The sequence below is a fragment of the Melozone crissalis genome, unplaced genomic scaffold (assembly GCF_028551555.1).
Source record: "Melozone crissalis strain CALT ecotype California unplaced genomic scaffold, PUWL_Pcris_2 ptg000063l_1, whole genome shotgun sequence".
Taxonomy (NCBI): domain Eukaryota; kingdom Metazoa; phylum Chordata; class Aves; order Passeriformes; family Passerellidae; genus Melozone; species Melozone crissalis.
Window position 1 is genome coordinate 4,360,247 of NW_026535841.1, and position 13,633 is coordinate 4,373,879.

At 38.0% G+C, this 13,633-nt stretch overlaps 1 protein-coding gene across 2 annotated transcripts; it reads right to left on the bottom strand.

Annotated features, from left to right (window-relative positions):
• Positions 1-1,216: 1,216 nt before the first annotated feature.
• On the bottom strand, positions 1,217-12,838 carry RAB36 (RAB36, member RAS oncogene family). Of its 2 annotated transcripts, none has more exons than XM_054288840.1 (11): positions 12,765-12,838; positions 11,915-12,011; positions 10,676-10,764; positions 8,159-8,224; positions 7,415-7,516; positions 5,712-5,776; positions 5,085-5,136; positions 3,656-3,737; positions 2,589-2,679; positions 1,926-2,045; positions 1,217-1,692 (listed from the first exon to the last, which is right to left on the bottom strand). In XM_054288840.1, the coding sequence occupies exons 2-11, from the start codon at positions 11,981-11,983 to the stop codon at positions 1,628-1,630; spliced, it is 801 nt and encodes a 266-aa protein (XP_054144815.1). In that variant the 5' UTR covers positions 11,984-12,011; positions 12,765-12,838; the 3' UTR covers positions 1,217-1,627. The 2 variants fall into 2 exon arrangements, with proteins under 2 accessions (XP_054144815.1, XP_054144816.1); XM_054288841.1 differs by lacking the exon at positions 12,765-12,838 and adding an exon at positions 12,614-12,687.
• Between the last annotated feature and the right edge of the window lie 795 nt (positions 12,839-13,633).

Below are 13,633 nucleotides of genomic sequence, written 5' to 3' on the forward strand. Positions count from 1 at the left end.
GGGAAAAAAAAAAACAAACCAAGAAATGGATATTTTCTTAGATTTGCTCCTGAGTCATTTTGCAGTGTCAACATTATTTTCATGTCAGCACTGAAGCCCAGCTAACCTGATCAGCTGCAGCAGAGTGAACCATCTCCACTCTCACTCAGGAAACACAAGGCCAAGGCTGCCCAGCCAAAGCCTGTGCTACAAGCACAGAGTAAATTCACCTCCCTTTGAAACAGACTCTGGAACTGAACAACTGCACAGAACATCATAAGGTCAAAATATTACACATTTGGATAAAGAGCTCCTTTTGTACCCTCACAGATTCATTTTTTCCACCAAATGCTACATTTGTGTCCTTGCCAACAGGCAGCACAATTGCCAAAGTGAAGATTATCAGATAAAAAAAAGACACAGAGTTCCTAGATCTCTATTCATCATATTCTAGGAAGCTACTCTAACTTACGTCAAAAGGAAAAATAATAAAAGCATGCTCCAAGCTCTTTTCTCCACTTTTTCCAATTTCTTATCAAAGTGGGGAAAATGGCAGAGAATCCAGAATATTTTCAGATTGATGCATTTCTTTATTGATAAATAAGCATTTCTCAGCAGCTCAAATCTGAGTCCTGTTATAATTATTTTTAAAGATACTGTTGATTCCGCAATGATTGAAGAAATAATCCAAGAAACAGTACCTTGTAACTATTCACAGGTTTTCCTTCTCTTCATTTAAGATAATTACAATATGAACTTTAGAGCATTATATATATATTTTAATGCCAGCAAGCCTGACATGCTGGATATTAATACTAGAAACATGGAATTCTAAGCTAGATACAGAGTATTAGAGTTCAGAGAGCTGTTAAAAAAATTAGAGGGAAATAATGTTTTCCATTTTATGCACCTGTGTGACCATTCTTTCTTATTCAAGAGAATGCAAAAGAATAGCATTCTTATCTGGCAACATTTTTCAAAATATTAGACAGCTATGTTAAAACAACCAAGTTCCTACCTGGACTTCTTTTAGGCTTGGAAATATTTAATACTGGGCTCTGATTCTCAAGTGGAAAATGAAAAGTAATAAACATTTTTCCTGGATGGAGAAACCACAGTGGAAACTATGCAGTCTGTATTTGTGTACTTCCAAGCCTGATAGTTTAAAAGATTTATTTTCAAATAGTTTTAAAATACTTGGAATGCATAAAAGCAATCAGAGTTATTTTACACGATTGTTTTAAAAGGCAAAACTGTATTGATACCACCCTTCATTCTGACCTGCCACTTGTTTCCTGCTCCCACAAGAGAATGTCACCTCACTAGCTAAGATTTCTAGAGAATTATCAAAAATAACACACTAAAATGACATCATTTTTGACTACAAGCCTTTTTGGCAGACAGGTGAGCCCACGGCACTGGCAATGTCTTCTTGCATTAAGACAAGGATGTTCTATTTCAGCTACACAGAGAAAGGTTTACATAACAATTGTACCACCCTGCACAGGGAGCCTGCAGCAGCAAGGGAACTCTCAGCAAGAAAGTTTGGCTAAGTTTTTCCTCCCTCATTTCTAAAATTAAAGCTCACTATTTCTGGTTTGAGAGCATTGTTGCAGAGAAGTGTGGCACTTGCAGAAACAGTTGACACTTAGCAGCAACTCAGGCTGACTCGAGCATTGTCCTCTGGAACTTCCATAACATTCTTCTCTAGCTCTGTGGAAACAAAAAAGTTATAAAATCAACATACAAGAAGTTATACTATCTGATATTATGGGTAACAAAAGCTGGATGCAGGCTCAGTCACTCCTGCAGGCTAAAACCTGGGCAGACAATGATATGAAAATATGCTTGCAGGTGTTTGAAACTGGCTCTAATGCTTGAAAAACCTCCCCAATCCTTCAGTGTATAACAAGAAAAATGCACACAAAAAGCAAAACTCCACATACTGATGAGATTTCCTGCCCCAATTTGGGCCCTGTGTCCAGGAGTGCTCTCCAGCTCCTTTATCATGGACTGTTCAAAGGCCAAGGCAGCAACTCGGGAAAAGAATTCTTTGACATTTTCTCCTAGGAAACAAGACAGAAGTGATGTGTTTTTATAAAGGCACATCAACAGATGAGAAAGCATAACAAGCACATCTGTGAACAGCTGACTGCTCAATACTGGGACAGAACAGGCCTCTCCAAGAATCTGACTCTCATTCTGATCACTGCAGAAAGAATTTCTAATTTTCTTACTTTGGAATACTGCACCCTGTGCTGCACCTTTATTTTTAGCCAGCAACAGAGAGAATTCATCTTGTGATGTAATCTTTTTCCATTACAAACGTTGAGTAGTAGTGCACATGTGTATTTATGTAACTATCTATGAATTATACATGCTCAGATACTGCAAAGTAGCTTGATTATTTCTTTCTGCACACACAACAGTGAAAACACACATACAAACACTCAAATAAAACCAGCCATTAATAAGCCTGAAGTTTCTCATAGCAACAAAATACAAGAACAACAACAAAAAAACTGGCAATAGGGGGGATAATAAGTTCCTCCCACTCCAACATCAGCCCTGGTGGTGATGCTATTTTCACATCCTTTGCAGAGATTTACCTGTTTTGGCTGAAACCGACCAGTACTCTGCCTGCATCTCCTTGGCAAAGCGGATGGCATCGAGCTCTGTCCTGTCACACACAGCACCTGACTGGGCAAACATGGGACAGCTGAACAAAGTGTGCCTGGGCTGGTGACAGCACACAGGCACTGCCACAGCACCCACACTGGGATGCTTCCAGTTCTCAGTGGCCTTTCTGACCTTCCTAGACTTGGGCAATCAGACATGGCTGCAAGAACATTCAGCTATTTAGTACTGGCTTTACATGGAAGCGTCCACTCAGCTCCCACAGCACTGAAACAGGAGTTAACAAGTGACCCCTGTATCTAACACATTCTCTGGTAAAGGACTATCAACTCAGCAGCCAGTTAATGGTCTTTAAATCCTTGTCACCCCATCATTCTCAGCAGGGACCAACCAACTAGTAACAGAATAAACAAGTTTGTTTTCAAAGCCTTAAACATCTTTTTTCTACAGAAAGACAAACGCGGGACTGAGAATTGTATAGAGAGACTGCATTCACCCTGTTCTTTTGAAAATTATGTGATATTCAATTAAGTAAGATACTTTCCCTGTTGCTGAGTAATGTACACACCATTCCTTAAAAACCAATTTCCCTCTAATTTTTCCAATACCTCTCTGAACTCTAACACTCAGTTGTGAGTATCTAGCTTAGAATTCCATATTTCTAGGATTCATATCCAGCATGTCAGGCTTGCTAGCACAACAAAAATACATATAATGCTCTAAATTCCATACTGCAGTTACTTTAAATGAGGATAAAGAAGAAAACCTATGAACAGTTACAAAACAACAACAAAACCTTCAAGATCACTATATATGTTTTTATATATATGCTTGAAAAATGTCATGCAAGAAATATTTCACTAACTACCCATTTTTTTCAGAGTCTATTCTTTAATTGATTTCAAGTGGACTGTTCAATTTACCTTTAAGTTTTTCACTCAAGGTCTTTATCTCAATGACATTGTGCACAACTTGCAAGGGAAATCGCTTGAGGAACTAGGGAAAATCTGATTTCCTTATCTGCACTCCATTTACTCACCACCAAATCTTTTTTTGTTCCAACCAGAAAGATGAAGCTGGAATCTGGCTCATTCTCCCTCAATGCATCTTCTAACCACTGTCTGAAATACCAAAAAAAAAAAAAATCAGTCAGAACAAGGAGTACAGGAGAATATGACAGATAATAGGGTCACAAGAAAAGTGAGTGGAAGAACTTGTGAGAGTATCAAAAGTCTTTTTTTCTAGACAGAGAGAGCAGTAGCTATTCCAGCTTCTTTGAATACATGTCTCCCACTAATGAAAAATCATACCCATGGCACAGTACAAATTCAACAATCACTTTAGCACCCAGAGAGGATATTTCTCAGTGTAAGGGAGAGGGCAAAGTTTGGTGTGAGATAAGGAATAAGAAAGCAAGAAGCAACTGTAAAGGTATGAACCACATAGCAGGTTAGGTACAAATGGGAATAAAGAGTGAAATAATCTATTCAGCATTATAAAACAGCTCCCTATGAAGGCTGTATGATTCTTGTCTCACAAGCTTTTATATTCTTGTTACTCTGGCAATCAAGTTTCTCTTGAGTCATCCAACACAAGTCAGGGAGGGAAGGGAGTGTGTGCGTGTGTGGGAAATCAGGTTCACAGGCTTCAATTACTTTCAGCCAAGCAGAGACACTAATATATATATTATTTTACAAAGTCCTATGTAAATGAGCTAAGCACCATAGTACACATTCAAATAAGACAGAGTACAGGTTGTAAAGAAGTCTGTACCTGCATTACAGTCACAACAGCATGTTAGAAAAACATATACCCTGAGCTGTGACAGCAGTGTGGGTACCAGATCCATGCAGGGTTTTGCAGCCTGCACTAAAAGCAGAATGAGTTCACTCATCACAATCAGTGTGTTGTTGTAGCCAAATCATTATACAGATCTGAACTAGTAAGTTTAGCTGTATTTACACATACTTGGAGTTTTAATTTTCTCTCCTCTTTCTGACAGCCTATCTCCCATCAGAAACTAGAGAAAAAAATTTGGGATAACAGTGCACCTAAAAAATGAAAGGCCCTTGAGACATGCATGAGATGCATCTCAATTTTATCATTTACATTAGATTCCAGCCTGTTATTCTATTTATACCAAATGAAGTAAAAAAAAAAAAGCTTTTGGAGTGCACTTCATCTTTTGCTGCATGTCTAGCTTTGGAAGGATCAAGCTTTTACTGAAGTGCCTCCCTCTCTGCACTGACTTTAAAGGAAGTCAAGTGTAAGCAGTTCAAATTTATGCTCTGCATTTTCTTCAGAAAAATCCCTCCCTATGTAATCCAAACTAGTAACTGTCATTTTTAATTTCTTAGCTCAACAGAAAATACACTCATGATCCAGCAAGCTCTTAACACCTACATATGGAAGGCAATTAAACCTGCTGTAAAAACCTTTAAAAGATAAGCCAAAATGCAGAAACTTACTTGGTGTGATCCAAAGTTTGGATATCAGCCAGATCAAACACTGTTATTATAGCTGCAATAAAAGACAAGACCAGAAAAAAAGGTAATTAAATTAGAAAGTGTATCAGAAGTCTCTCCAACCTGTCTTGTTAAACAGAGAGAATGTTTATACATAAGGTGTAAGAACAGATTTAACACATAGGAAGTGCAAGACTATCCATTTGCTCATTCCTTTTCTTTTTCTAGCACCCAATAAGATCTAAGTCCTAAGTCTTAAATGTTTTATCTATAATGCTATCAACCCTTTCATTTTGGAACCACAAATTACCACATGATTGTCTCTTACCAAAGGGAAAGCCAGAAATATCCACTTCCAGCTCCAGCATTCATCTCACCCAACCTCAAATTCTTTCCCCCTAGTCACAAGTGCCACTTTCTATCACTGCACCATCAGAACACTCAGAGCCTGCAGATGTGACAACACATCAAGTCATTGACTTCTTCATGCCTTCTTCCCTGCCACAATGGACAATCCATTCCACCACAGTGTGTCTGTAGGTACCCTCCTGAGGAGCATATATGGATATAGGCTGCTGTACAAAACACAGCCTCCCAACAAAAGCAGGATCAAATTAATATTGCTCTCACCCTCTGCTCCTCGGTAGTAAGCAGATGCAATGCACTTGAACTTCTCCTGACCTGCTGTGTCCCATCTGTGCAACAGGGGGAAAAAAAGAAATTTCAGGTTAATGAAAGCCAGGGTAACCTGAGTAAACATGTTAATGAAGCAGCAGACTGGTACAAGGCAGAGAAGAATGTGATACCAGGGAGGTGTCACCATCTGGAACATGTTATTCATTAACTACTGAGAGAAATACACTAAAGCTCTATGAGTCAATGAAGACATGCAAACACCATTTTTACCTTTTCTTAAAAAATACTGATCATTTTGGAGACAATTCAAATATTTGTATTCTGCATGGTAATGCCCTATCCTTAAAACATGTTTTTCTTTCACCTATGTAATTTGCATGTATTTCTAGGGCAATCTAGTTTTGTAAATTTTCTGTGCTAATACTAGCTCAGCCATGTATTAGCCCATGTTAGAATCTTGCAACTGCTAGATAAGATATCTGTCTCTACACTATAAATTAGAGACCTGCAGCTCAGCCTAGCAGGTACTAATGACACCATTAAATAAAATCAAGAATGTCCTTCTCATTAATGAACATGATATGCAGTGCCTTCAGCTACTGCCAGCACTACAGAGTTTGGGGTTTTTTGTAGCCTTGTACTGCCACTCACAGATACTTGCAAATGTATCTTGTGTGGAAATCTCTCAGCAAGAGGGGGCACTAGTGCTTATCATATGGAAATGTTCTACCCAGCTCCTGAAGTTTGCAGATAAGGCAACCTGACCTTATTGCTTCAGTTTGCAAAATGCTGATGCATGAGTCTGGATTTTCAGAGGGACTCAAGTTCCAAAAGGAAAGCACCTGGCAAAGCTTCCCAAACACAATTACAGTGAAATCAGCGGGAAATGGATTTTTCAGTAAATACCACAAGTCATCTATTTACATCAGTGATCTCACCAGAAAAAAAAGCGTTCCTAAGTTAAAAAGGTTTTCAAAATTCATGCACTAAAATATCTCATGCAAAGCATCTTATTTCTGCTCTAGGTCACACTACAGGTGATTCCATAATGCCCTCTACAGAACAATGTTGCTGGCCACCAGAAACACAAAGGGACACCACTCCACAGACCCAAAGCAGGCGGAAGAAGGGCAGGATTTCCACAAGTCTGACAAGCAAAGTTGAAAATCAAAGATATTAGGTTCACATTCTAATAAAACCACTCCAGCCTTTCTGTGATTTAGGGATAATTAACTAATTGCTAATTAAGAGATGGTGAAATCATTAGACAGCTTATCCTTAATTTCAATGACTGCAGGAATAAAACCCCCAGTAAAGCCAAGTTCAGTGCTCACTGTGCCTAGTAAACTCAGATCACAGACTGAGGTTACACCAGCACTGGTGGCTGTGACAAAAGCTTCCACTTCTCTTTTATGAATGTTGAGTAAAAGTGACAGAACTCCACTGAAATAGTACAAGACATTCAAGATGAATTTTCATTTACAAGCTTGTAGTATTTTTTTTAGGCATGAGAAATACAAGAGCAAAATTTCTACTAAACCTGCAAATCCATAGACAGAATATTTTCTTCAGATCACATTACTCTTTGTGCAATTGTATCATATTTTAAAAATCTTTATTCCACTACAGCCTGCAGCAATTCAAGCTCTGCTGAGACTGTACTCTGTGCAATGCTTAACCATGCTCTTTCAACTCACATCTGGAGGTTATATGGCACTCCAATTATCTCAAAACGTTCGATCTCAAAATCTACTCCAATGGTTGCCTTGTAGTCTCGGTCAAAATGATCTTTACAAAATCTGCAATGGGAAAAAAGAGGATGAAAAGCTCATAAGACAATTACAAATAATTGCAAAACTAACACTGACTAGGGTAAATTATGAAAAGAAAAAACTAACTGTGGATTTGCTATATAATGTAGAAACAGACATAAAAACATAAAGGCACTAACAAAAAGAAGATACTGTTTAACAAACTAGAAAGCACATCTATCTAGTAAGCTCTCAGGATAATGTGAGACTCAGAATAAAACATCTTTGGGCTCTCAAGGGAGGTACAGTATCTTCCAGTTTTAGTTACAAGGGAATATATTTTGAGTCATAACTAATGACCCAAATGAAACCTAGACTCAGACACTGAAATTGTTTTCTAGTTGTTCAGCCTTTAGACTGGATTCCTAAAGAAAACACTGTATCATATTTGACTAGATAAAAATGTCCAAGAATGTAACATATACTGATTGAAGTGCTAGAGCACAACTTTTTGTGTTGATGTATCAAGACTGTCTCATACTCTTGACTTCATTTAATAACAAAACCACAAAGTACTGGTTCAGGTTCAAACCAGAACCACGAAGCACTGCTCTAAAGCCAGCAATGGAAACGTTATAACATTTATCTGAGAAACAGGAGAATCAAACCATCAGCTGAGATATACCGTACCTGTTGATAAGACTGGTTTTCCCAACATGCAGGTCTCCTACCACAACCACTTTGGATATTTTCAGCCTGTTATAAATATTTGAAAATATTACATAGTGTTAGTAGTAATTTCACAGTCTCCTTTTACAAATTCTGATTTAGATCTTTAAATTTCAAGTGAGGAGCACAGGTACCTGTGACTTCAGTTTATCTACGTGCCACTGTGCTGCATGGTGAGTTTTTAACTGTGAGAAAGAAAGCACCAAGAAACCAAAACCTTCTGCAGCAGAAATAGTCCATTTCTTACTCTGTTAATTTTTTTTCTTCATTTCAATTCAGTGGAACAAATTTCATTAAATTAAAATTGCTTTGACTACAAGTATATGCATTTGGCATAATTTTACATAAGTTTACACATAGTGTGTCTGCATCCTTTGCATTCCAATTTATCCCAAGTTCCTGTTTGTACTATTAAAGTCAATGAAAGTCCTAAGTGCAGAAATAAGAAATTGCTGATAATAAAATAACCCACTGCAGAATGTGCCTCTGGGAAAAACAGCCCACAGGGTTAGAGCCAATACATTTTCTGACTATCTGGAATAATATTAATCTGAACCTGGCTTCATGCAAATAATCCTCTTTGCTCTGGGTCCTCCCCCAGGACACAGCAGATGGGCTTTAGGTGACTCAGTCTGCATTCTTAAAATTGAAACTGGATCTCTTTTAGGACATCCAGGTGGATAAGTGAATTTAAATTCATTTGCTGACCTAAACTTGGATTGACATCTCTTGTGCAAATGGTACAAAAATGGCTTAAGATGTTTAATGCTCTTTTCTATCAAGGAATGGCCTTTTAACGAAGGAGTTAATCTTCTATTGAATACTATTTCTGGTTACATCAACTTCCATGTGATGCTACTTCCAAGTTAATCTATTCTAAATGGCTGAAAAATTGATTGGTAAACTGCATGACTAATATCTCTAAAAAAGAAAAAAAGAAGTTTTTTTCTGTGCCAGTCAACATTAACTGGGTGACCCCAGACCCCTGTGCTCCTGATTGCTGTTACTGAGAAAATACTGAATAAAAATCAACAACCTTAAGGGAAAAGCCAAGGAGTAAGTGTTGGTTTAGAGGTGTGTGTTCCATTAATTTGTACTGGGGGAAAAAACTCCCTAGATCAGACCATTTAACACAGTGATGAACTGTCAGGAGAGTATTAAATAAAGCCATTAGCTGCTGAATTTATCAGACTCGCTTTCCAAAGGACAAAGAAATATTTTATTAGTTGGGGTAATGGAAAAGGAAAAGGTGATGGTTATTCCTGACAAGCTTTACAAGTACTGAACAAAACACTCTGGCTGCCCTTCCTATGCCCATTCCACCAAAAAATGACCAAATAATCATCATATCTAGAAAACAGTGACAGAGAAGTAGTTTAATTCTATTCACATATAGCTTTTTAGTTATACTCTGTTACCAGAATAAATTACATAGAGAGTTGGTTTACTATAGAAATAAAAAACCCCTAATATTAAAAATCCCAAATGAATACAACTTGGAAATGGAGGGAAAAAATACCTCAATTCAATAATGCATATCTTACTTGGAAAATTGTCCAGACACTTGTAACAAATTTACATGAAACTAAGATAGTCAAAGTGTTTCTAAAAAAGGAATAAAGTCACTGATGTCTCTCAGGGTGACATATTTTCAGTTAATTTTTTTTTTTTTAGCAAGACTCCCTAGTGAAATGAATATAAAGTTGCATTTAAAGATGGATATCATGACAAGTCTCATGTCAGCAACTCCAGAGCTGGAGGAATAGTGAGCTAATTGTCAGTATTCATAGGAGCTCCACTTTATGGAGGATCCTTCACACTGAAACCAGAAGCATTTATCACTAAAATGTACAGCTATTTATTTTAACTGAATAGTGTTGATTTCAACACAGTTTAGCTGTCTTGCCTTACTTCAGAGATTAAATCAGTAATAGTAACAGATCTGGTGGAGGGATAACGCAGGAAAAAAACCAACTTCAAGATTATTAGTAGAGTATAAATCAGCTTATTCTGATTTTTAAATGCTATATAGTTACCAGAAATTTGCTCCAGTTTTAAGGAACCTATTAAGAGAATTTCTCAGCATGTATACTTCAAAAAGGCTAAAACCAGATCCCCAGATTTTTCAAGAAACTTAGAACTGCTGCCTTTGTACCCCTGCAAAGCCTTTATTAACTGCTCCTTTGGAACACCTACAGAGAACACAGCAAGGCTGGATCTGTTAGATCTTTTGAACTAAGTGTTTATTTAAAGGGTGTCAAAAACCTTTTCATTTCTAAACTATTTTTTCAATGCTACCTATCCCAGCAGAAGAAGAGGCACTTGATTCATGTACTGTGGAACAGGTCAGCGAACTGCCCTGTGCAGGGGCTTAGCTGCCTTGAGACATACTGGAGTAAGGAAAGCCAATGAAGAAAGGAGGCTCTAAAGAGTTTCAAATACTTTCTCCCTTGAATACCTGGGTTTTTACAAACTTACCCAGCTGTTGCAGTGCTCTGCTGACAAGCAGTCCTGACCTGGGCATGGAAGTGCTCTTTGAGCTGCAGACAGGCCTCAGGTGTGTACCACTGAAAAGAGAGAACAGCTGCTGGGACAAACTGGGCAATGGCTACTGGGCAAGGAATCAAACTGGCAAGGAAAAAACAGATAAAATGATTGCTCACAGGGTTTGTCAAGAACAGGGTTATCCTGGCATAAGAAAAGGGTAGGTTGGGTTAGAAGGCAGTAAGGTTTCCCCAGAGCTATTTGTTAAAGCTCCTTGGGACAGCACCATCCTCTGAGCACCTTCTGAGTGTCAGTGTCCAGCCTTGCCTCAGCACTCATGGCCAAATCCATTTGCTCATCATTCTGTGCCCCAGGAAGTGCCTTCAATTGTCCCAACAATCTAAGACACACAAGACAAACATGGATGGGAGCACACCACCAGCAAGTCATTATTACTGTGAAGTTTTTCAATCTTATATAAGTGTGTAGCACTGTTTTTATTACTAGCCCTTTAACTGGGAATTAGCTAAAAATGAGGAAAATATATTTTACCTTGCATTTGCTTAAAATACCTGTGGTACTTTTCATAAAATTAAAAGCCAAATATGTGGCTGAGATCAAGAATGGAAAAAAAAGCGAAGCCCTTAAAAGGATCTTCTGAACAACTGAAAAAAACAAGTGGTCCTTGCCCTTCCCTGTCCTTAACTGTGCTATTATACTTCAAATACAAAAGTCTTTGGGGACATCAAAGGTATTTTGTCTGTGTTTCAACAATGCCTGCCTACTACATTTGATCTACTGTATGACTAAGGTTCTTGTACCAACAGAAAATGAAAATTGCCTCAAATTCTTTAACCAAAGACTTCTAATTAGATTTTTTGGCAAATTTAATGTCAGCTCTGGTTCCTCTTTGCCCTCAGTGTTGGAGCTCTTATGCATGTAATTATTACTGTTTTGCTGAAAAAACAAATATTGTAAGATGACTCTTGTGTCACAAGAGTCACTTTTTGCAAAGGTTAGAAAGAAGAATGAGGATTGTTATTAAAGAGTTCAGCATTGAATGGGACTATGAGGTCACATTAAACTTTGAAAGAATCTAAAATAATTTGCAATTTTAACAGAAGACAACAAGTGTACACTAAATTAAATTAAAATACCATATTAGCACAATGGAGAGATAGATCAGTTTGGCAGGGGCTACATACTGTGACCAAAGGGATAAAAAATCCTTACCTTGGGAAACTGGGAGATTATTCTTTCTCTGCTCACTGGGGGAACCCAAAGCATTAGGTTGGACTTCATTCTCCAAGTTCAGTTAAATTCTACAAGTCTGAAAATACATAAAGAGAAAAACAGTATTCAGGAATTACCTCAATACAGAGACATTCAGGAACTATCTCAATACAGAGACATTCAGGAACTATCTCCATAAGGACTAACCAAGTTTTGCAGACTTGTCATCTTTTTTTTCATTTTTTCTTTTCAGTTCAACTGGTGGTTCTTCAACTCAGTTTGCAAGGAGAGAAAGTTGTTCCTCATGCAAACAGGATCACCTCAGTGTGCACAGCTGTAGCAGCAAACAGTGGCCTTCTGAAACTACAAGGCACCAACTCTAATTCCCTGGGAGGGCAGAGAATTGCTCACTTAATTCAATCCAAGTGCTCACAGTTTAGCCCTCAAAGGACTCTGCAGTGTTTAATTTTAAAATCTTGCTCATCACTGGTTCAAATGCCTCTGCACTAAGTACATGAATTAATGTTAGGGATCCCAGATTTCATGTGGTCAGAAGAAGGGAGGAAAGATGTAGCTGCCACATTTCTTGGCACAACATCAAACTTTCATCCAAGATCAGCTCAGAAAGAATGAAATCTGTCTGACATGAAAAAAGAAGAACGTTCACATGAAAATCACAAACGCATTCAGATGTCTCACCTGAGCTACATCAATTTGGTTATGTAAGGAAACCTCGTGGGCTGCTGGGGGAGGGGACCCTTATTAGGGTACTGATTTCTTACTGGCATTCAAAAGAACAGTTCTAAAGGGAGCATTTTCATCATGTAGCAAAGTGTAAGGAAGGACTCACCGAGCAGCAGCTGATGCAGAGGATTCCAGCCACACAGGCAGCCCAGCCCCTGCTACGTGGCCATAGCAACAGGTTTGAAACAATTCCCTTCCTCCCCTTCCTCCACAGCCGGGAAGGCGGAGATGCAGTAATTGAACTACACAGAGCAGTAGTTTTAAAACAACAAACTCGTTTTAGTGGTCATACAGATTCCTTTGATCAGAAACTGCTCCTCAATAAACCCAGATATCCCTAATTCTGAATCAGGCAACAATTCCATTTTGCTCAAAGATCGTTGTATACATGGATACAAAGAGCAGGATTAGCCTATTAACAAGGAACCAATGGAGTGGGGAACTGTCACAGTGCTAATATTAAGCACAGCAGCAATTATAAAGAAACTCCCAAGGGATTTCTCCAGCATTTCAACTTGATTTCATCTCAGCTTTAAAGTCAGAATGCGCATGCCACCAATGAGACATTCTGAATTATATAAATGTCTTTCTGCTCATTAATAATCTTGCTTTCTAATGTACAAAACACCAAAGACAAGGAATAAGAAATTACACAGCCATTTTGCATTACCTAAGTTTTGTCAATTAACTCATTAATTTAAACAGTATTTAGTAAGCCAGAGTGCAACTTAGGATGCTAAGAGATTTTGCTACGTATTTTATTAGGATTTAAACTTTCAACTTTGAGGAGAAAACAAAGCTCTCCCATTCTAACAGTCATATTTTGATAAAGGAAGAGGTTTTGAACAAGGAGACGAGCCTCTCCCACTTCTGCAGCAGACTAAAAAGGTTAAATTGCATATCAAAGCAGACCAGTAATTTTAAACAGTGAGCAAATACAGAATAAAAACCCTAGAGTTGTGTCTTACAAGCACA